Raw genomic sequence first — 25,211 nt, 5'->3', positions numbered from 1 at the left:
GCAGGGTGCTGCCAATTTATTTAAAAAGTCTGTTTTTGGTCTGATCAACAGATGATGGAAAAGATTTAACCTGAACCTCGTCAACAAAAATTTTTCATGGGAGGTCAGTGAGCCAGTCAAGTACGGTTCTGTAGTTACACAGGTTTTCAGCATGGCAAATTTCCTCACGCTTTGTTTCTGGAGCTCCACACCTTCCCTCCGGGTCCTCCTATCCATAAGGAAGGCCCGTTTAATGAGCTCCAAATCCCCTTTTACAATTTTACTCGGATATTCAAACAGTTCTGGACGGCCCAGCCTAGCAAAGTTGGATTTCAGATATTTTATCCAAGGAGTAAACGTTACCTTGTCCTGACCCAGAAAATCCCTCACAATCAAATGCGTTAGTGGTATATCCTGATTTAGCCATAATTTATTCCAGCAGGTCAAGGGACGTAAAGAGAACATGTCACATAAATATTGCGTCCCTAGCTCTTCATGTACGACAAGGTTTGACGTGCCTGCAGGGACACATAGCAGACGCTTAAAAAAAGAGTTATCAGCAATCTGCAATTGCTCACCACCAACATACCCCCAAATTTCACTGCCATAAATTGCAGTTGCCACAGACTTTGCATTATACAGTTTTAACATGGCACAAATGGGTTTTTTCCCCAATTTGGCAGCAAAATTAAAGATAGAAGCATTAACCCTCACAAATTCTCCTTTCTTTTTTGCGAGATGAGGGGCCCAGGTAAGTTTGGTATCGAAGAGAATCCCAAGATAAGAGAACGTTTTTAAGGGGATTATAGCTTCATCGATTTTAAATGTGAAAGTCCTCCTTGGTTGCTGACCCACTTGCATGACAAATGATTTGGAATTATTAACCAAAAGATCTCTATCTGCCATGAACAATTGAAACGCATCAAGGAGAGATTGAAGTCCCTTCTCAGTTCTCGAAATTAAAACCGCATCATCTGCGTACAGAAGTATAGGAATTCCCCGTCTACCTACTCTAGGACAGTCAGCCGGAACATTCTGTAGCACGCTATCTAGCTCATTGATATAAAAATTAAAAAGAAAGGGGGACAAGATACATCCCTGGCGAACCCCCTTTCTAATACTAAAATTATTCGTTACACTCAGATCTTGAGAGTATCTCACGTTAGCTCTAGTGTTGTTATGTAGTGTGGTAAATTTAAATTACCTAGACTTAATTTATGCGGTAAAATTCAATAAGAATAACTCAGTAAAAATAAGAGGCAGAATCCGTGGTATTTGAGGTTATAAAAGGGAATTTATTCCTTACAAAGGAATGATGGTTCGAACCAGGCAATCGAGTTCCGTCACCACGAAGGTTCAGGAAGGGATCAGCAATACATTATTGACAGGTTATAATATTTATAGTAAAATGCATTACAGTAAAGACATATGCAGAAGGCGTTACAGTTGAGAAGAGAGATAAGAATACACATACGTAATAAAAAGGCGTTACAATAGGCGTGCATAAAGGCGTATACTAGAAACGTCATTATGATGATGACACAAGTGGGGGGATCCATAAGAGAATCCTGCAAAGTCAGCAGAAATACATGGCAGAGATGCGCGCGCAGCCGCATGACGTGTGATTGACGTGTAACTAGAGGGTGAAGGAACTTGACATTTAGCCCTACATGAGGAGACAGAAGTCTGGGATGTCAGGACAACCTAATCCCAAATCATATCTAATATCTTGTGTTTAAGGAACTATATTATCTGGAAGGAAAGGTCCTTTCGGACAGAGTCTATTCTATACTGACTGCTAGTGCGTGTACAAGCGTCTAAGTGTCTACATGAGATGCGAGGGGGCATGGGCCTACCATGGTAACGAAAGTCATGAATTACTTGCACGGAGACAGTAAGGCCGGGCCCTTTGCTCTGCAGCTGGAGGGATGTTTACCTAAGCTACTAGACAGGAATGCATTTCTCGAGGAGCGGAGCAGATAACTTGAAGGCTGAATACAGTTTTGGCAGGCAACAGGCCGGGCTAGGCACCGTTAGCCGCGCAGGAAGTAAGACAAAGTTCATGGATACAGATACAGGTCCAGGCTGGAGTATTCAGAGGCAGAAACAGAAAAAGCTCGATGGCAGAATTCAGGGCCTACCTTGCGAGAGCTGGAAAACGTGAAAAGTATACCATATAAAGACGGTGGCAAGGCATACTTAGGAACGGAATATCTGACCCATTCATGGCAGATCTGAAAAAGGACATATTAACGTTGGACACAATTGTTTTTGCGTCTTCGTAGCTTGAAGTGGAGGGAACATACATGTACTTGTAGCATGTACATGGAGCCGTTGGGGTCTAGATAGGGGACACAATTGACCATAAAAATTCATATTTCCTCATTCCCTCCTTGTCCCCTACGGACCCTTCATGAAATATCGATCTTCAGGAATCCATCAATCTGTTCATGTAACATCATTTGCTCTTCTTTCTTCTTCCGGGATCTTGAATGAAAACTTGAACGTGGAATACACGATGTGGCACACAGGCCGCAAATCGCTGGTCCACATTGTAGACACAGGCAACAACTGAATACTATGAGAAGGCCAATACCTAGGAAGGATAGGACTTTCCATCCCCAGGCTGACAACACGCTCCAGAACCAACCGGACCATGTCCAGGTGCCTGGATTCTGATGTATCTGGTTTGCGATCTTGTGAAGACGAGTTATGGCTTTATATACGGATGGCGCGTTTTCTGGAATGAAAACACAGCAACTTGATCCGATGACCCTACAGGCTCCGCCCCTATCGGCTAGGATGACGTCAAGGACAAGACGATTTTGGAGAACAACAATCCGCATCGCAGACTGCTCCTCTGTTAAGTTGCCTAGGGCGGAAGTAGTTTCATTCACTACTGCTTCAAGGGTTCTGGTTAATCTACGTATCAGTTTACTATTTGAGACAACACCTATGTAAGGAAAGAGACCTTTATTGAAGTCTGTATATTGTTCCCATGCTGTTTCAGTGTAGTCAACAATCGGGATATCTCTCTGGGGTCTATGGTGTACTAGATTGGTATTTCTATGATAATCAGGAGGGGCTAGGAAAACAGGTGGCAGAAGGAATGCAATGTAACAGGTACCATCCCAATCTAGAGGTAGGCGTATATATGCGGTATGACCACATATGAAGTAGGAATGACGGGAAGCTCTAAATGTAGACTTGCCTTTATCACTGAATTCGATCACAGTAGTACATTTACTATGACCCAGGTGTACTGAACCATTCTTTCTTACACAGAATTCACCTTTGACTGGTAATACTGACATAGCAGGCAAGACTAGTGCAGCTTCAGATTCAACATTCAGAATCATGAGGTTAAGTGTAAAATTACCTAATCCATATACTTCGTTTTCTAGGTCAGTTCCTGTTCTTTTGGGAAGTCCCTCCTTGTTACAATAACAGGCTTTAAGCAAAACTAAGTTCAGGTTTCCCCATACCCAGTTGCTCTGGTAAACTACAGTGTTTGAATCTAAAGAGTTAATCAAACTAAACCATGCTCCACAGGAACCATTGTGTGTGAACGGGTACGGAAAGAGAGGCAGAACTCCTTTGTATTTCTGATAGGGAGGAAGTCGGCCACATATCCAACAATTTGTAGCATTGCTGGTCTGATGGGAATGATGTAACATACTAATGAATGTGTTGTTGCGCAGCGCAAATCTATAGGACAACTCATGTGGAGGTAGTTCACTAAAAGAATGTTCGGCAGTAACATTGTAAGCAGAATGAGCACGCTTGAAAATAGGATAGTACATGTGCAACAGTATACTTGCAACAATAATAAAAAGACTTAGAAAAAACATAATCAACAATGTCACTATACAGTGACTATGAAGTGATTTACAGTATGCATGTTTCTTGAGCTGTGTCTGTCTATTTCTCTCTCTAATTCGGTCTAGAGGATACATGTCAAAGACTTAATTCAACCGATTCACCTTGGAGAGGACTTAAACAATCGAATTGTCTGACTTGCTAGACCTTAGTTTCAGTTTGTATTCCTGTGATTCGGTCTTTTCAACCAGGGGGAGTTTTGAATCAGTCTCTGGAAGGGGGCAGGGCTGAGAGTTCAAATCAGATGGTAGTCCATGAAATTTCTTGATATGGCTCGAGTGTAACCAACCCTTGCGACCCTCGACCTTCACTGCTGTCCTCGTGGTTAGAAGTACCAGTTTTGGTGTTTGCCAGCGAGGCTCCAACGGGCTCCTCCTGTCGAAGTTTCTGATGAAAACAAAGTTTCCAGGAACCACTTCATGGGGCTTCACCTCGGTGTTGTCGGGAAAGGCTGCAGCTACCTGTGAACGGCAAGATTGTAGTGCAGACATCAAGGAAGCAAGGTAATCTGTCAGCATATTACAATCAACATCAGTGATTTTACGAGGTATAGGCGTCCCCCACATATTTGGTGGTCTACCGAAGACCACCTCGTACGGGGATAGCCCTGTGCGAGAATGTGCTACCATTCTCATGTAAAATAGTGCAACTGGTAAGGCTACTATCCAGTCGACGCCTTTCTCTCTACAGATTTTAGAAAGTCGTATTTTCAGGGTCTGATTATGACGTTCCACGAGACCTGCTGCCTCGGGATGTCGGACACAGTGGAATTTCCATTGATAGCCTAACAAGAGTGAAATGTGTTTCATTAGCTCGGATGAGAACGGCTGGCCATTATCTGAGTACACGATACGGGGCAAACCATACCGTGGGAAGAATTCACGAACTAATTGTTTGGCAGTAGTCGGGGCAGTGTAATCTGAGACGGGATATGCCTCTGTCCAACGGGAAAGAGCGCATACAACTACGAGGACATATTTGAATCCTCGACATCGTTCCATCTGGATATAATCCATCTGGAGGACTTCAAAAGGGTGATCGGGAGGTTGAAATCCACCCTGCTCTACAGGTACGCCTTTACCTGGATTGAACTGACAACAAATCATACAAGTTCGGACTTTCTGTTTGGCTGCAGCTCGTAAGTTTTTGTTGAACCAAATGTGTTGAATACTGTCTAACATAGCTTTTTCTCCTAGATGTGCTGGACTATGTATTGTGTTAATGATAACTTGGACCATTGAGTCGGGGAGAAACCATATAGATTTTCCCTTCGTCATCCATCCCTGATCTGTTTGGATCCCTCCTAATTCAGTCCATTTCTTTATTTCCTCTGGTGTAGCATGTGTCTGTATGTCAATTACATCAAGGGCGGGATCCCTAACTGTCATGCAGTGTGTCGATGTCGGAACTATTGTCTTTGTCAAGTCAGTTGCATGAGTCCTATTCTGTGCTGTTTGCTTAGCTGTTCGGTCTGCTAGGTCGTTACCCTGGGAAATAATATCGGTGACTTTTGTATGGGCTTTGCACTTCATGATAGATATTGAAGTAGGCAGATGTATTGCATCTAATAGAGCTTGAATGAGGGGACCGTGTTGAATGTTGGCACCGTGAGAAGTCAAATAACCCCTCTCTCGCCAAAGGACTCCGAAGTCGTGTACAACTCCGAATGCATAACGTGAATCTGTGTATATGTTAACTTTTCTATTCTTGGCTTGAATACAGGCTTGTGTCAGAGCAATAAGCTCTGCTGCTTGAGCTGATAATGTGTCAATACAATTTGTTTCAATGACTTCGGTGTCTGTCGTGACTGCATAAGCGGCCACTAACTCTCCTGTACTTGTTCTCATACATGAACCATCTACATAAAATGTCAGGTCTGGGTCTGGTAATGGGACATCTGTTAAGTCTTGTCTGGGTTTCGTCGTAATAGTAATGACTTCGATGCAATCATGTGCCAGTGGGTCTGTTCCACTTAATGGCAAAAGTGTGGCAGGATTTAATGTACTACAACGTCTGATTTCTATGTGTGGCTGAAACAATGTTAGTTCGTAACCTGTCAGTCGTGCTATAGTCAAGTGTTGTGTTTGTGTCCGGTTCAAGAGAACTTCTACTGCGTGTGGTACTTGTACTGTCAATTGATGTCCTAATACTATGGAATCGCTTTGTCTGATCGCTAGAGCTGTCGCTGCAACTGATTTCAGGCACGCAGGAAGAGCTTGAGCTACGGGATCTAATGTGCTGGAAAAGTAAGCACATGGTTTGTGTGATCCTGCTTGTTCCTGAGTGAGTACTGACAAGGCAGTACCTTCACGTTCTGTAACAAAGAGTGTAAAAGGCTTACTGTAACATGGTGTCGCTAAAACAGGTGCTTGGCATAAAGCTTTCTTTAAGTCTTCAAAAGCTTGTGTGTGTTCTGGAGTCCAAGGGAGGACAGTCGATGTCGCTGCCTCCTGGGTTGTCAACTGAATGAGTGGTTTTGCTAGAAATGCATATTGGGGAATCCACTGCCTACAGTACGAAGTGAGGCCTATGAAGGCCCGTACCTCCTTTTGTGTCTTGGGTGGTGGCATGTTTACAATTAACTGGATGCGGTCAGGTGTGAGCTGTCTCCCCCCCTTGGACAGCAAGTGCCCTAGGTACACAACTTGCTGGGCACAGAATTGCAGCTTCGAAGGGGACACCTTGTGCCCCTTGTCGGCCAGAAAATGTAAAACCGTCAGTGATGCTTTTTCACATTCGGGTTCGCTTCGGGCGGTGATCAGCAGATCATCGACATACTGAAGCAGTGCAGTGTTAACTGGCATGTGGATACTGTCAAGTTGTCTTTTCAGTGCTTGGCTGTAGATGCTAGGACTTTCTGTAAATCCTTGAGGCGCGCGTGCGAATTTAAAACTTCGTCCATTTAAACTAAATCCGAACAAATATTGGCTTTCCGGATCGATTGGGACGCTAAAGAAGGCGTTCTTGAGGTCAATTACAGTAAAGAACGTTGCTTCTGAATCAATAGCTGTCAGTAATGAAGAGATATCTGGGACCACGGGATATTGTGGTACAATGCATTTATTCAATTCGCGCAGATCAATAACTAATCGATATACTGGTGGTGCTTTTGGATCAGTTCGTTTAAGAATCGGAATGATCGGAGAATTACATACATTGGAGTCGGTTTCTACAACCACTCCTTGTGCAATGAGCTCGTCAATGATTTGCAGTAAAGCCACTACAGCATCTGGAGGTAACTTGTATTGTCGTATTCGTGGTAATACCACTCCTGCTTTGAGTGTAACTCGATATGGTGTAATGTGCATACAACCTACATCAGTGGGGCCTTGTGCCCATAAATGTGCAGGTAGATTCTGTAACCGGTGATCCATGTCTCTTGACACGTAGTGACCTTTAAAGTCACGCAAAAATAGTCGTACTCCGTCCGGAGAACAACATATTATAGCTCCTAGAGCTTTCAATGTTTTTATACCTAACAAGTTTTCTGGACATGATTTTGTAAGCAATAGATCTGTAGTCCGTGTCAATGGACCAACTGTAAATGCAAGCGGTTGCGATACTTCGTTAATAGTAGGCTTTCCTGAGAAACCAAGGGAAATATTTTGTGAGCCTGAGAGGGGTGCCCCTGGGACTTCGTCGTGACTTATAGTTGTTCTGCTTGCCCCTGTATCAAGTAGGAACTTTCTGTCTTTCCCTAATACTTGACTCTGTACATAAGGACCCTCTTGATCTACAGGAACCTCAATAAGGGGTAAGCCAACTTCCCTCTCTAGGCTATTTCATGTGTAGCGCTGATAATCTGGATAGTCATTTTGTGCATACTGGTACATCTGTTGTGTCGTGTTTTGTGTTGCGGCAATAGGCTGTGACTGTGGTTGTGGTACCACTACGGTCTGTTGTGGAACCGGCATAGGCTGTACATGTTGCGGTGCTTGTTGTTGGATCTGATCCTGTCTAGGGGGACGTGGTCTCTCTTTGGTTTTACCCGTAGAGATATTATGTTTCAGAACTGCACAGTCGTTTATATAATGACCTGGCTGTTTACAATAGTTGCATGTCCCTTTAACGGGAACCGCTGAATTACTGGACTGTGTCGTACCCTTTTTATGACCGTCAGCTGGAACTGACTGAGCGACGAGCATTTTCATTTTCGTGTCTTTCATACGTCTTTGTTCGTGTTCTTGTTCTTCTCTAATTCTATTCTGGTGATACTGTAACATTTGTAACATTTGTGAAGGAGTGTTAGCTTGCCAAGTGCTCTCAACATTCAATACTCTGTTTTTAACCTGTGGCAGGGAATTCTCGACTAGTTTTGTGACAAAAAGATGTGGATATGACTCGCTACTTGCTTTCAGGCCGCTATTAATACCAAAACATTTTTCAAATCGGGAATAAAAATCACTAGTGTCTTCGTCGGGTTTCTGTTTACAAGCTGAGATTGCTCCCCAGTCTTCCTTTTTCGTAGTTAATAAACGTGGCAATACTTGTACTAATAATCCTGGCAATGCTTTAGTTTTGTCCCCAAGCCCTACGCCTGCAGTTCGGGCATTTTCTTCGTTTTCTAATACGGTCCAATCAATCTTTTGGTCTCCCACTTCCCACTCTTTTTCTTTGAGTTTCTCGTAAATACCGGCAGGCAATAATACTTTCAATATTTTCATAATGTCAGGATAGGTATAATCACCCATGAGTAACATGTCCTTTAGTTCACGGTGAAAACCTGCTGGATCTTTGTCATGGCTGGGCACTAATTTTTTCATTTCCAATAGTTCTATTTTAGTTATGGGCGTGTACACAAACACGCGTCTAAACGTATTGTCATCATTTCTAACTGGGTGTACTTCGCGTAAGGGATTCTGTCTGTCTATGTAATACGTTTTTCTCTCCATGGAAGAAGCTGGATCATGTTCTGGACACAAAAAGGCACTATATCTATGTCGGTATTCTAGAATTACTTTAATTAGATCGGTACCTAGACCTCTCCATTTATTCAGGAGTAGTTCTATCAGTATATCAGGTAGGGGACCAGGATCGGAGTGTTGGCCTTTATATAATATAAGGAGATGTTGTATCATGTATATACTAGCTAAACGCTGTTCATCTGGGGCGAGATTCAGAAACGTGTGTGCTAGCGCATCATCACTGTATTTTTCAGAGCTGTCAGCCCATTGTACTGCTGACCTGGCTAATTCTTGTTCATCCATAGAATCGAGCACATGGTACCCCCTTCGTTCTCGAAGTAATTTATCAGTAGCCTGGAATAAGTGTTCAGGGGTCCTTGGATTTGAGATAGCTGTTTGAAAAATTCTGTTACATTCTGGACGTATTGGACGTATTGGATTGTTGAAAGATCTTCCTCTTCCTACATAAGCTATCGTTTGTCTAGCTGGTAATTCTAATTGCCCTGTGTTCATTTCTGACTGTTCCTCCTCTTCTTCCTCTTCTTCCTCTGATTCAGTTTTATCTGCTTCTAATCTTCTTTCATGTATTCGTTCTACTTCTTTTCTGATCTTTCGGCACATGACTTCTATATACTTCTGTTTATCATGTTTCCCGTCTGCTATATTCTGACCCCATCTGGTAAGTCCTTGCATTTCCTCCGGATCTACCTCAGGCCTATCTCTGTTTCTGATCAAGCAGTTTATGAAAAAGCGTAACAATAATTTTTGCATGTCTACTTTCTGGTATTCCATGGCCTCGCCAATACTTTCAGGACCTTGCCCTGTTTGGACAAAGCGATATATTTTGTCTAGATGTTCAACCATTCCTGGTAATGTCATTAAATAGTTTGCAACTCGTCGTAAACGTACTGAAGATAGCAACATTCTGTCGTGTTTACCTGGCACTGGATCATATCTACAATCTGTAAGAGGCTCATTTAATATATTGTCATTAGCTCTTTGGGGTGTACGTTGGTGTGCTAAATCCCTATAAGTCAGTCTAGTTGCTGGCGGTGGCGTGGAAAAACCTCCTGTCGCACCTCCTGAGGTGCCAAGTCCAAAAGGATTTGTTGGGTGTAGGGTAGAGAGTGTGGGTGCAGGAAGGACTGTAGAAACAGATGGAATGTTTAGAACGTGAGGAGGGGTTTGTTGCTGCGGAGGTGGGTGCAGCTGATCTTGGGGTTGAGCGTCGTTAACAGGTGGTGTGCGTGGCTGCGCACCATTAGCATATTCGGGGGCTGTATCATCTAAATAGGAAGAAAGGAAAATGTCCTTTGCGGTCTTGGGATGTACTTTAATCGGGAGTAATGGAGGTGGCAGATCTTTTGGTACCTCCAGGGTGGCCTTAGGCAAACCCTCGGCCAGAAGAGGATACATACCATTCATAAGAGTGTTTCGTTGTCTGTCTACTTGTTCTGTTTTTACTCGGATACCTTTGTCAATTAATATGTTTTCTCGGGCTCTTTCTGAATCTTCCCTACTTTTCTCTTATTTTCTGAGCGCTTTCTCTGTGCGTCTATGCGATTCTTTACGCCATAGTTCAATGGCATCTTTCTGTGACTGTCTGGCTTTCTTTTTCCATAATGCTTCTTCTACTCTCATGATGCAATCTGCATCCCATGTCCCAGCAGCGGGCCATCTCTGACTCTCTGCTAAATCCTTGGTGTAGTCCACCCATAGATCAAGATATAATACGGCATCTAGGCCATGTTTATGGTACATAAAGTACCCTGGAGTGTCCCTAGGTGGAATGGGAACAGCTTCCTCGAGTATCCCTTTTCTAGTTTTTATCTGTCTTAATTTTGAAAATAACGGCATCTTGAACCTTGCTACTTAATTCTTACTCGGTTTTGAACACAATAATTACAATAACCACAATAATGAAGATCGAACAATCACTCATACCACGACATTTAAAACATATCACAAACTTTTTAGAAACGAACAATAATAATTAGAATAAAACTAGTTAACTGCATAATACTAAATATACCGTATGTACTGCTAAACAGTACAGATACACTGCTAAAACAGTGCAGACCAGGTCTGTGTACCCAAACCCGTCTTGACCGGCACAAACTAATGTGCACGTCTAGATGCGTCCCCAGCAACGGTACTCACCTGGAAGCACGGAACGGAAGGCCTCGGAAGTCTGGACTGGACTAGACCAAACTGGACTGGACTCGACTCGTGACTTAGATACTTCGGAACTTCGGAATCTGGTGGGCCTCTGTATACCTCGGATCTTGCTCTCTCAGCTAGGCTCTGGTCGGGATTCTCCGCACTCCTCACCGCCTCGTCTGGGTGTTGATCGCAGCCTCAGTCGCCCCCGTTGGCCTGAGGGAGATACAGGAAATCCTGCGGGTACGCGTAATTGTCCGTCCGGCTGTGGCAGGAGACCGGGTCTGCAACGCACCTCCGGCGCGTGGGGTGTGAGAGGTGTCCCTGTTCGGGCGCCAATTATGTGGTAAATTTAAATTACCTAGACTTAATTTATGCGGTAAAATTCAATAAGAATAACTCAGTAAAAATAAGAGGCAGAATCCGTGGTATTTGAGGTTATAAAAGGGAATTTATTCCTTACAAAGGAATGATGGTTCGAACCAGGCAATCGAGTTCCGTCACCACGAAGGTTCAGGAAGGGATCAGCAATACATTATTGACAGGTTATGATATTTATAGTAAAATGCATTACAGTAAAGACATATGCAGAAGGCGTTACAGTTGAGAAGAGAGATAAGAATACACATACGTAATAAAAAGGCGTTACAATAGGCGTGCATAAAGGCGTATACTAGAAACGTCATTATGATGATGACACAAGTGGGGGGATCCATAAGAGAATCCTGCAAAGTCAGCAGAAATACATGGCAGAGATGCGCGCGCAGCCGCATGACGTGTGATTGACGTGTAACTAGAGGGTGAAGGAACTTGACATTTAGCCCTACATGAGGAGACAGAAGTCTGGGATGTCAGGACAACCTAATCCCAAATCATATCTAATATCTTGTGTTTAAGGAACTATATTATCTGGAAGGAAAGGTCCTTTCGGACAGAGTCTATTCTATACTGACTGCTAGTGCGTGTACAAGCGTCTAAGTGTCTACATGAGATGCGAGGGGGCATGGGCCTACCATGGTAACGAAAGTCATGAATTACTTGCACGGAGACAGTAAGGCCGGGCCCTTTGCTCTGCAGCTGGAGGGATGTTTACCTAAGCTACTAGACAGGAATGCATTTCTCGAGGAGCGGAGCAGATAACTTGAAGGCTGAATACAGTTTTGGCAGGCAACAGGCCGGGCTAGGCACCGTTAGCCGCGCAGGAAGTAAGACAAAGTTCATGGATACAGATACAGGTCCAGGCTGGAGTATTCAGAGGCAGAAACAGAAAAAGCTCGATGGCAGAATTCAGGGCCTACCTTGCCAGAGCTGGAAAACGTGAAAAGTATACCATATAAAGACGGTGGCAAGGCATACTTAGGAACGGAATATCTGACCCATTCATGGCAGATCTGAAAAAGGACATATTAACGTTGGACACAATTGTTTTTGCGTCTTCGTAGCTTGAAGTGGAGGGAACATACATGTACTTGTAGCATGTACATGGAGCCGTTGGGGTCTAGATAGGGGACACAATTGACCATAAAAATTCATATTTCCTCAGTAGATCAGCCAGAAAATCAACCACACCACTGTCTACCCCCTTCTCCCTCATGGACTGCCACAGCTTTCCCCTGTTTACACAGTCGAAAGCTGAGGACAGATCCATGAAGGCGAGATGGATTGTGCCCCTTTGTGCTACGGTATACTTACTTAATATTAGAAAGAGGTTAAGGCACTGAGTTATTGTCGAGCGACCTCTACAAAATCCATACTGAGAGATGGACAAGATGTTTTTTTCCTTTGCCCAGTCAGAGAGTCACTGCAATAGAATTCTTCCTACAATTTTAACCATAGAGTCTATTAGTGAGATGGGTCTATAACAATGTAGACTACCTTTGTCCCCCTTCTTAAAAACCGGGACAATTGTAGAGACACCCCATGATTGCGGGCACCCATCTTTCACAGCAGCATTAAAAACAGATTCTAATATGGGTGCCCAAAAGTTAGGCTCGGTCTTGTACAAGTCCGGAGGGATCCCATCAGGCCCTTTTGCTTTACCAGCTGTTAGACCCACAATGCCCTCAATAACTTCACCTCAAATGAAGCTAATTGTTTCACCACTGACAGAAAAGACAGAGTTAAGAGACTCATCCATCGAGCAACAGAAAAATTTCTTAAAATGTGCTTCCCAATCCTCCTTAGGTATATAACAATCTAAGCCGTCACCCGGCTCCTGGACCAAAAAAGGTTTCCTTATCACTGCCCAGAATCTAGTGCTACACTGCAGAGTAGAGGGATCAAGAATCTCACTCCATGCCTCTTCCCTAAGGAATTCCTTGTGTCGGGCGATAGAAGTTTTATATATCTTACGACATAGCTGAACTTCTGCCTTTATCCTTGGTTTGGCTGCCAGTACTATTCTTAAGTTTCTAGCAGCTTTTGAGCATTCATAATTAAACCATTTAGGTCCCTTAATCTCCAGCTTCTTTGCAGGAGCTGACAGCAACTTTGAAACCTTACCCGCTAAACTTTGAAAAGCATTAAGGACATTGTGTGGCTGTGCACCTTCTTGCGTACAAACCGAAATCTCATCTGCACAGGCGACTTTAATCTCTTTGTATAGCAAATCTGGGATGATCTTAGACCATCTTAAACGACGTCTCCCATCTGTCGTACTCGCCCTACCTGAAGAAAAGTTCATTCCTTCTTTAACTAACCACGGGCCCCTCATGTGTACAGTGAGTGGGTTGTGATCACTGAACTCGCTGGCTTCAATAGTAAAGGAACCCCCAAAGAACTGCATTGATGATGTCAATAACACATAATCAATGAAGGTTCCCCTCCCGTGACCCTTAAAGGTCGGTATCTCAAAACACATAGTAGGGTCAGTCAATGCCATTGTCGCCATTAAGTCCAGATCATTAAGCATATCATTTAAGTGTTCCCCCTCCGTTGTATGTTCAAAATGAAAATCCGCGGATCGTGGACAGTTCAGATCTATGGTACTTTTAAAAGGAGGGTCCCCACAGGGATGGACATTATAGTCCCCCATAATCAGATGATTATGGGCACAGTCCTTCATGGAACTACTAATGAAAGCATTCAATGCTGCTATCTGACTGGGAGCTTAGTAAAAATTAATAGCATTATAAAAATTAATCACACCGGCCATACAGTTTTCCCCCGTTAAAACTAGACCAATAATTCCAGTACTGCTTGTTGAGACTCTGCGTACTTTACAAGATAATGCGACCGAGATGAATGTAACCATTCCCCCTTTGGGCCTGCCCCTGGTAGTCGCTATTGCAGGGACATAATAAGCCTTGTACCCTTCGAGAAAGTAGTTACAGTCAATAGACCAAGTCTCCTGCAAGCAGATGATTTGGTACTGCTTAATGTACCTGATCCAGTTGCAATCCTCCATCTTAGTGCCCAAACCCGCAATATTCCATGAAATTACATTATTCTGACTCGTTTTTGTCCAGATTATCTCAACGCATCCCACTTCCTCCGAACTCTCATTTTCCTGTCCCAAAAATTCCTCACGTCAATCGCATGACTCTAGACCTGAGAGAATATCAAATCTATTCTGTGTTACAATGTTGAGCCCTTGCCCACACTGATTACCAACATTGTACAAGTATGCTCCGTTAGGGGTCAGTGGCTGAATAGGAGTAAATGGTCGAAGTGACCCAGAATTCGGTGGGACTTTAATCAAATGGGTATTAAAGTAACCAAGTGGGCGTACACATATACTATTCACATTATAGACTGAGGATGCCGCTCTTAATAAAACTGTGGCAACATGTTGGGGATGCTTAAAATTAACAATAATACAGACTCTATTTGTTGATTTCCTGGATGTTCCAATCCAGTTCACCCTCCTTGTTGGCAATATTTGGTCAGCAAATGTGACTGGAAACCCACAGTTTTTATTCAACCATGATACTGTTCTATTTTTTAGTGAGTCATGGGATTCCTCATAGGCCTGATGAGGATGACACTCAATGGGGGGAACATTTATAAGAACAACCACATAAGGTGCGCACTCAGGAGGGAGGTTAGCATGGTGATTTTTCTTTACATACGTAAGAGCTGGCGTTCCCTCAGGGGCTACTATGGCCTTTTTATTCTGAGTGGTTGGAGGGATAGACTCAAGTGGGGCTGGCTCAAATACAGATGTTGGTTGGATAGTTTGCTGTAAGTTTACTCTACCAGTTCCCTGCCCCTCAGCAACTGATCTCTTGTCCACCACCTTAGATCTTCCTGCCGCTGCTGAGGCCAGGTGTGTTGCTAGCAGCCTACCCAATCTCTCGACTTCTAGTGCCACTATATCTATTTTGGATATCAAGGGTTTCATCAGCTCAATAATTTTTGCCTCTATCTTTACTTCTATAGAATGAGTTAAAAGGGCAAGTTGCTCCATATTTATATTTCGATTTGTGCCAACCACATTTATATCTTCGTGACAATCAGTTATAATCACAGCGCTATTCAAGACAGAATGGCTTTTTCTGCTCTTTTTTTGCTATTCTTCCCCCCACGTTTAATTTGTGCCTTTCTGCATAGTCTCACTGGCCTAGGGGAAGGTAGTAGCTCTTCTTCAGCGAATTCATTAATTGTTGCAGGTAGGACATCATTTGAAACGGCATGAACCTGTACTTCAGCCGTGATGGTTCCCCTATTACCCCCCTCCAGAATATCAGTTACAGCCTGGACCAGCGGTTGGAAAGGCACCTCTTCGTGTGAAGCAGGGTAATCTCCTCGACCTAGTGAGGCCCTACGCTCATTATTAATTTGGTTCACCTTTTTGACCAGGTAGTTGTCCATGGCTCCTAGCACGGATACAGTTTTGTCTGTCTTAGATTTAGACATGATCCAACTTGCCTATATGTCACAATTCACTACAAATAACAACAATAAATAGGCACAGGCACTTTACTCTAGTGACAAATATAAGAGACTCACATCGATTTTGTAATCTTTAAGACGGAGCCAAGGTCCGTGGCCCAGCCCAGCTTCCTCTGGCCTCTGAGGGCCACAGAGGGCCCGCCCTTGGCCCAGGCGCTGCCCGCGCGTGTCCCGCGCTTCGGGGGCTCCTGGCGGCCTAAATAGTGCTCCGGCGCGCCAAGCGTCGTCAGCAGTGAGCGCCAATAGCAGGGGATGCTGGGAAATATGGTTCGCGTTGGCCGTTCCCCTCACGGCGGCAAAGTTCGTGTGCACAGGGATCAAGTTCCCCCCGCTGAATGGCCGTTCCCCTCACGGCAGGTAAGTGTTTCAGAGATGCTGGCACCAAACTCGAGAGCGCGTCCCGCGCTGCGGGGGCATCTGGCGGCCTAAATAGTGTTCCGGCGCGCCAAGCGTCGTCAGCAGTGAGCGCCAATAGCAGGGGATGCTGGGAAATGTGGTTCGCGTTGGCCGTTTCCCTCAAGGCGGCGAAGTTCGTGTGCACAGGGATCAAGTTCCCCCCGCTGAATGGCCGTTCCCCTCACGGCAGGTAAGTGTTTCAGAGATGCTGGCACCAAACTCGAGAGCGGGTAGAAGAAGGGCTAGGATCAGGGACAACACCATTTGAATCTCCTCCCAAGATTGCATCCCTAGCACCATCCTTTAGTGATTAACGAATACTTTCGAGCAGTTGGATACGTTTCACATATTGAATATTATTCAAAACCAATGCCTTTAACATTCCCTGAAAGGTTGTTTGCATTAGGAAGAGGAGGTTCAACATTGACAAATCTCAGGCAAAATCAGAAATATTCCCCAGGGAATTAGTCTAATTTGTTAGCTCGTGTTTAGAAAGCTTATCATTATCATTGTCATCGATACTCCTCCTAGGCCCAGTCATCAATTCCTCATGCTCCTCATACATGGCAGAAGAAATACATTCAGATTGTTCTTTATACAGTGGCTCAATTGGGGTTACACAAGGCCCTGCTCCTCTCATAACCATTGGAGAGGATGAAGATCTTGGGGGTCTGGGACCAAAAGCACCCCTGTCCTTTGAGCCCCTCAATCAGATTAGAGAGCATTGCGACTCCAGGTTCCTCAAACTTTGCCTGAAGCACTCAAGGGGGCCTTGCGGCTCTGCATCAATCTATATTTCCATTTTTTCTGCTGGTTCCATAAGAAAGGGAAGCTCAACTATGGGGGCCTCATGCCCCCCAACACCACCTTCTTCTCCGCCAGAAATAAATGTCCTCTCTTCCCCGATAGATCCATTCTTGGTGTCAATATAATTTATGACCACACTCGAAATACTCTCCCCCTCAGCCAGGGTGAACCTTGGACTTCTGACTTTAAAATGTTTATCAACATAATCCTGCAAGGAGATGGCAACCTAGCAACAGACCTACCTGACTTCTGCCTCGGCCCCAATCTAACCCTTTTATACCTCAGATTGGAAAGGAACGGGGGCGGCAGTACTCATGGTGGTCACAGACTCAATATAGAGTGAATTTTCTGATTAAATGTAATTTCCAGCCTTGAATCCTTCTTGGGGATGGGGTCGCCTCTCGAGTCAGCTTGGCCAACCTGCAGAGGAGACGAAGAGTTATAACTACAATAATCCTCCTGAAGTAGTAGCAGGATTGCAGCAATCGGACTCCGAGTCAAACCCTGATAGGGTCAGGGAGTCACATCACTTAAGTGGCAATCGCCAGCCCACCTTGTGGTGGGACCCCCTGATGGTCCATCATCAATTTAAATGGCTGCAGGTGGGGCGAGTTAGTGTCCCCTTTAGTGTCCTTGGTTTCCCCAGTCTCCTTGGAGGTTTCTTTGATGACAGCCAACATATTGAACTCCCCTGAATCAATGCTCCCTCCTTGCTCTTCAATAATAGCGGGGATCACAAAGACATCTGGGATAAGGGAGACAGGGTCTGCGGGCCCTGGCAGTGCTCTATGCCCTGTTCCTGGGTGCTCTCGGATGACACTTTAATCCCCCCCTGCGCTGACCAAGGTAGTCAGCCCCACCTCCTCTTCCTCTTGGCCTCAATATACGTACTGTCATAACTGAAGTAGCAATCGAAAATCACGGGCTTTACGTTTGCCTGGGACAACAGCTTTCCACAGTCGCTGGTTCCAATAGTTTCCAGTAGTTGCTTTCTTACTGACTTAAAAGACCTTAGCTGGCAGTGCTTTCCATTGAGTATGCTTGCACAAGAAGGGAAATCCCACAGACCAACAACACGGATAGATTACAACAAGGATGCCAGAATCAGCGGCAATCACTGAGGTAACGGGTCCAGAGCAGCAGGGAGGGGGGTTACAGGTAATGCCTAAGAAGTAAAGCAGCACCTGCTCACTAGAGAGGCTGCCTCCGCACCTCAGGCTGCCGACACTATAGCGCCTAACCTGCCCCCCCTCACCTTTCACCTCACCATCAACACAGGCTTGAAAAGAAACCTTGCATGGATGCAGTGGAGTGAAGAAGGGGTGCACTACGCTGGGGGTCTGCAGAACACTGCAGGCTCAAAGGGCTCTTTGCCTCACCCTTGTTTCTGCAGCTCCGTGCAGGGATGCATCATCGTACCGCCATTAACCCTCCGCTGCCTCTCAGCAATGGTGCTACTCGCTAAAAGCCCACAGGACAGCCTGCAGAGCTCTACCCCAAGTGGCTAGTAACAATCAACAGCAGTGACAGCGGCAGGCATTAACTGGGGGAACACAGCACACCGCCGCGGGCACCCCCTCAGAGTGACACCTTCCGGTCCTCCGAAATGCAGCCTTTCTCAGGCTTGCACCCTCCTTCTGCATGCCAGTGTGTTAGCGTGTCTCTCCCGCATGTCAACGCGTTAGCGTGTCTCTCCTGCATACAGCATGGAGCAATGGGTCAGCCTAATTAAGGCACTGGTTAACTTCGCTGTGAGGGGCATATTAACAAGCACAAGCGATAATTCTCGCTAAACCCGCTTAGCGCGTTTTACATTATCGCCGTCTATCGCTGGTTTAGTTCGCCGTGTTAGCGGCATATCATCAATGCCTTGCACTGAGGCGATGTAAAATACAGCGATAGACGGTGATAATCTGTATTAGCGAGGGAAATCAGAAGATAATGTACCTGCGCTACAGAAAAGCTTGCTGATAGGAGAGTGTGGATTTAACCTGACAATCCACCTCCCATTGTGTAGATAGCTAATTCAGGTTTCAATCAGGTGTTAGAATCCTGCGATACACGGGGTTAGCGCTGCTTTTCTTATTGTTTCGCTGGTCCGTGGCCACATTGTAAATAGTGCGATGTTGGGTTTCTGAATGTTTGCATGTAGGTTTGGTGAGGAACGCCCACTTTGCATGTCATTAGCGATATATTTCGCTGACATACCAAGTGAAAAGGAAACTGGCTGTTATCACAAGTAAACTCGCGCTAACGCTTGTTAGCAAGTCCTTGTTAATAATGCGATAATAAAATCGCCGCTTTTTTGGCGCTATGTGCCAAAAAAGCGGCGATAGATCTCTTGATAATATGCCCGAGTGTTTTCATTTTGCTCTTTCACAAGGAGGACGTCCACACACAAGGTAGGGCCCTTCAGCGCCAATGTTTTGGTTTTACTTTATAATTACTTTAATGCTGTCTTTGTGTTTAGAGCCTGATGTGATAACAGGACACTTTTCATATGAGCACAGGACACATTCCAGCTTTATCGGATCCCATCTCCTTCCAATGATGTTGTAAATTCCTTTCGGAGAGGCATTGTTTATCTGACTGCTGCTATTTTAAATCAGCTCACATAAATTCTGGATATAAGCTAATCAGTGTGCTCTATCAATCTTGCCAATCCTAACTGTCTTTCTTTCTCTTTCTTGCTTTCCTTCTTTCTCTCTTTTGCTTTCTCTCTTTTCTTCTTTATTTTTGATTCTGTCTTTCTGTCTTTCTTACTTTCTTTTTTCTTCATCCTTTCCTGCTCTTTTTCTTGCCTTCTTTCTCTGTATCTTTCTTTTCTATTGTTCTTTCTTGTTTACCTTCTATTCTTCCTTCTTTCCTTCATACTGCTTTCTTTCTTTCTTTTGTTCTTTTTTCCTTCCTCCTCTCTTTCTTCCTTCTTGCTTTTGTTTTTCTTTTCTTTTTCCCCCTCTTTTTCTTCCATTCTTCTTTCCTTCCTTCCTTTTCTGTCTTCTTTCTTGTTTGTCTACCTTCTTAATTTCTTTCTTTAATGCCTTTTTTTCTCAAATGCAGGAGGCTGACACCCAATGCTAGCGCAACTGGCTTTTTTAGGTCTGTCTGAGCCAACACCTATTACGTTTTCTTTCTATCTTTCTTTCTTTTCTTCTTGCTTTCTTCCTTTCCTTCATTATTGTTTTTATTCTTTTCTTCCTTCTTTCTTTCATGCTGGTTTCTAAATTTATTTTGTTCTTTTTGTCTTTCTTTCTTTTTTCTTCTTCATTTCTTTCTTCCTTTTTACCTCTTTGCTTTATTTTCCCTTCTTGTTTTCTTTCCTTCCTTTTCTTGCTTTCTTCTTTCCTTCCTTCCTTTCCTTGTTTCTTGCCTTCTTTCTTGTTTGTCTACTTTCTTAATTTATTTATTTCCCTCTTTATTTCATGCCATCTTTCTCAAAGGCAAGAGGCTGATAGCCAATGCTGGATCAATTGGCTTTTTTAGGTCTGTCTGAGTCATCACCTATTGATTTTACTAAAATTATGTTTATGACATGTGGTTACATCATTCACATTTTACCTTCAGCCACTCTTGCATGCATCAAAGGGCAATGTGACAGCCCCTTTCACAAGGAGCACATCCATCCACAAGGTAGTTCCCTTCACTGCCAGGGAGTTCTATAGTAATGTTTGTTTTTCAGACCAAAAAGCATTTTTGCCTTTAGCCAATGTTTTCGTTAGATTGATGAGGGCCCAACAGATTCTTAAATAGTAAAGTTTTACAAAACCCATGCCAAAACAAGAATTACAAAAAGGCTGGTGGCCAAAGCCAGAACTATTACCTTTGCCAGTGCTTATTTTTATTTGATTACAGTTACCTCCTTTCCCTGGTAGCAGTGTAATACAATTATGTATATTGCTGCAGAATTAGTCTCTTGTGTACATTTGACCCTGTTTTTCAAATTTTTCACTGGGTGGGGTCACATTCTCTGTTCCTCCCTCAATGACAACAGTTGTGCAATCAATAGACACAAATACATTAGAAAACGATGTGCGTTTCTCGAAGCGGACCTAATACATATGTTTGATACTTGTAATGAACTCTCTGCTATTAGACAGGATATCTCGATCTTCCTTTCAAAAATTATTTAAAAAGATATTGAAATAACAACCGCAGAAATAGTTTTGGGCGTCGTGGAGGATTCCCGACCGATTAGAACAAGGGGATTTATATTTATTTCAATGTCAATATTGAGAATTTGTCATGCATCGGCCTGGTTAGATCCACAACCACCCTCATTCCATCAAAGGCGGGCTCGCCTACTTGCTACTTATAGCTTTGAAATTGCAATCTATAAATGTAAGGGTTTGAATAAAAAAAGAAAGGTCTAGCTATTTGGGATCCACTAAGAACCTGGATTCAAGATGCTGTATAACTAAGATCAAATGAAGCTGTATTTATTTCTGTAAAAATGTATGTATATGCAAACCAACCGTAAAGCCTGTAACCTGTTGGGTGGGGGGTGGGGGTCTAGGGTCATGTCTTAAAAACTCAATAAAGATTGTTAAAAAAAAAAGAAAAAAAAAAGAAAACGATAGCCATTCACAATCTGCAGAACAAGTTCCTATGTCCCCCTAAAAAAAATCTTGCAGCCGTCTTGGAAGTTGTAAATTATTGTATACCTTTACACCTGCCTGACCCTTGCACGTTAGACATAATTGAGGCCCTGCTAGAATAAGCTTTAACTACAAAATGCCTATAAATATTTCCACCTACATAGCAGTTCTATAGTGCAGTCAAACACAGTTCTATACGACAGACACAAATGTTCTTACCCATCATCTTAAATGAGACTCTGTATTGCTGTATATAAAAAATCTAAACTAGAAAAAATTATATTAGATGGGAATTAATTATTGCAAAAGTACTTTCCATGGTGAAAATGTAAATTAGTATCTGGGGATGTATTTGATTATACCAATCATTATTTATTCTGATTTCATCACATGCATACTAATCTTCACTACGGGTACTGGTACGTGAGGTTTACATATTAAAACAATTCTTACATACAATTACACGTAAATTACACAAAATAAACAACACAAAGAAAAGTTATACTGTGCTGTACAAACTGTGACTTTACAATTAGCGTAGCAACTAGAAACTTTCTTCAGTCTTCCAGTTTCTAGTTGCCACACAAATTGTCAAGTCAAAATTTGTGCAGCACAGTGTAATTTTTCTTTGTGCTGTTTGTTTATTTTGCGGAATTTTTGTATGTCAGAATTGTTTTAATATCAGCGGTGCCCACCACAGGTAAACGCAGGGCGGGGCAGGTTGGGAGGGTGCTGAAGTTGACAGAGGAATGAATAGGTATAATTAAATAAATAAATAATAGCTATTCCATCCTCTGTCGGCTTCCACCCCTGCTCTGCCCCACCACCCCAACTTGCTTACCTGTGCCGGTGGCAGCTGTTTAATATGTACACTTCAGGTACCCGTACCCGCAGTGAAGATTACTAAGTGTGTTAAGAAATCAGAATAAATAATGATTAGTATAATCAAATGCATCCCCAGTGACTAATTTAATTTTTTTACGATGGAAAGTACTTTTGTAATACTTCATTCTCACATAATACCATTTTGTCTAGATTAAATTGTTTCTTGCCCAGGTATTGCGGGATCATTTGAGCAAACCCCTATATGTGATTACTAGCGTATAAAAAAAAATCTAAAATGATGGTCTTAGAAACTGTACTCTGATAGCTGACTGATCACTGGCACAGAGCTCCCAGAGAATAGTGCACAGTAGGAGCCTCAGTGCCTCGTTAGAGTAGGAAGCGCTATACAAATAGCCATACCATGCTACGTGCACGGTTACACTTTCACAGTGTAGCGTGTAATTTAAAGAAAATCCCGGTCAGCGGTGACTGATCTGTGTTCAACCTTCGAGACAGCCGGACGCTTCGCTGCAGGTGTCCGCAGCTCGTTTCATTTCAGTCACGCGCGCCAATGATTGCTTGTGCGTCAACGGAAAACGTACGTCGCACTTCAACGCCAGTGTTTCCTACCCACGTCCTTCCAATTAACATTTCGGGACATAATTTTCAAGCAACGGCGCAACCTATTGTTTTTTTGGTTTCCATCGTATTTCAGGCCACGACATTAAAATTAAAATTCTTATAAATATCACTCCTGTCGTCATCAGCAAATAAGAACGATTTCCGAATGCATGTGCTCCAAACAGAGGCAAAGGAAATCATCGAAAGCATTGTTTAGATATGAATACAACACACTGCAAGTCTTAATATATACTTTTCTTTTGTAAATTACAGACTACCGGACTTCAGATAGGGTCAGTTTTCATGTGACCGTGTATATAATAAAAGACACCCCATATTTTAATTTCCATTGGATGACCACTTCCAATTCCTTTATGTAACCCAAGGTATACCACTTATGTGAGTTTACTCCCTACCCACACCTTGCGCATTTTCCACATGACACTCCCTATACACCGCCTTCTGCATTTTCCATCTGTTCTATTAATTTACTGAACACATTTCACCACTAGATGGCAGAGAAGCACCAATCATTTTCTCTTACTCCTACTATTACTACTACTTCTACCAACCAACTCGGTCCCTTGAGAACAATGCGATTGCTGTCCAAGCGAACAAGTTCCGTTAAATATGAAATGAATCAAGAATCTGTGAACCTAATTTCTTACTTGACATTTTCTAACTGGGTCAAACTTATCACCATATTGCATAATTCGCATCTTAGACCCATGGTTGTTTATCTATGCTTCTTTAAAGAAAGTCATTACATGCAGTCAAACTTTTAAGTTGTACCTCGCCGCAGAACGTAAGATGAGAAATGAATAAAAAGGCACGGGCGCGGATTCTCTTGAAGTGAAAGTACGACGCACCTGTCGGCGCTGAGCACGGTCAGCGTGAAGACGGACACCCCCACCGAGGTGAGCTGTATGAAGGAGAGCACCTTGCAGCCCGCGCGGCCGAAGGACCAGCTGTCCGCGATGTAGCGCGTGGCGTCCACCGGCACGCACGTCAGCAGCAGCAGCAGGTCCCCGAAGGCCAGGCTGGTGATGAAGATGTTGGGCACCGTCTGCATGGACTTGATCTTGAAGAAGACTTTGATCAGGATGACGTTCCCCAGGAGACCGACCGAAATGATCAGGGCATAGGCCACGGTGATGGTCGTCACGACCTCCAGCCCCGGCGAGGGATCCCCGGCGCCCTCTTGGTCCGCGCTGGCATTGCCAGCACTACATGTGGCTTCTCCGGTGCAGTTTGCATCTGTCGACAGAGTCTGATTGAAGGGAGAAAAGTCTTCTACTGACATTCTTTCCGAGGCGCCTACCGCGGTCATCTGCCCAGCGCAGCCCAGCTGAGATTAGTTTAGCACCGTGACCCCCACATGTCAGCTGCCCCCTAAGTGCCTGGATCCGTTCACCCGCGAGACACGAGGCTCCATCGCGTGTATCCGCGCTTCTGACTCCTGAAGGATCCTCGGATAAATTGCTTCACACAATCTGAGCGCTGAACAGTGTGGGAGGCGGGGGGTCTGTGTTTTTTTTTATTGGTGTTCAGCTTAGGGGGTGCCGTGGAGATACATTTCTTTACTTCCTGATTTGCATTTCATTAGCATTCCTTCTGAATAATTTGAGATTTTTTAACATATGCACTTTTTCAGATATGCCAGACATATAATCGTTACTAACAGGCTGGTGCACACAGAATACACTTTTAATAACGAGGCGCTTTTGCCAATAAAATAACACATTTACAGTCGCATTCATATTTTAAACCTCAGGAAAAGTGAAAAATAAACCTACACAGAACCTTCGCTTAGAACCGTAACTTGCTGATGGAATCTCTGATCCGAATTTCAGCCTACACAGGGCGCTGGTGCAGCCCTCTAAGAGGGTGACACCGGCCATTACTTGTATGGTTTTACTAATACCCGTCTTTGATATCTATTGGGTCCAGCCTGGTCGCTGCCTCTAGAAAAAACGTGTCTTAGTTACAACAGAAGTGACAAGGATGGGGGAGAGGGATGGTAAACGTTATCCCCTGGTAAGAGGAGAACAAGTATTGGCATAGCCAATAGTTCTCGCCTGTGGGACCTTATAAGTGTTTAGCCATGCAACAGTTGCATAACTATATACTTATAAGGTCCCAAAAGCGAGAC

At 43.8% G+C, this 25,211-nt stretch overlaps 1 protein-coding gene across 1 annotated transcript in view; it reads right to left on the bottom strand.

The window, feature by feature from the left end:
• BRS3 (bombesin receptor subtype 3) overlaps positions 1-24,490 on the bottom strand; it is a 152,181-nt gene extending 127,691 nt beyond the window's left edge. Inside the window, exon 1 of the mRNA XM_085606676.1 lies at positions 23,929-24,490. Coding sequence (XP_085462802.1) covers positions 23,929-24,389 — 461 coding nt within the window. The 5' untranslated portion in view covers positions 24,390-24,490. The remainder of the gene's footprint in view (positions 1-23,928) is intronic.
• Positions 24,491-25,211: the final 721 nt, after the last annotated feature.

The sequence above is a fragment of the Triturus cristatus genome, chromosome 5_2 (genome assembly GCF_964204655.1).
Source record: "Triturus cristatus chromosome 5_2, aTriCri1.1, whole genome shotgun sequence".
Taxonomy (NCBI): Eukaryota; Metazoa; Chordata; class Amphibia; order Caudata; family Salamandridae; genus Triturus; species Triturus cristatus.
The sequence above is the reverse complement of the archived record's forward strand: the minus strand, read 5'-3'. Positions and strand labels throughout refer to the sequence as shown.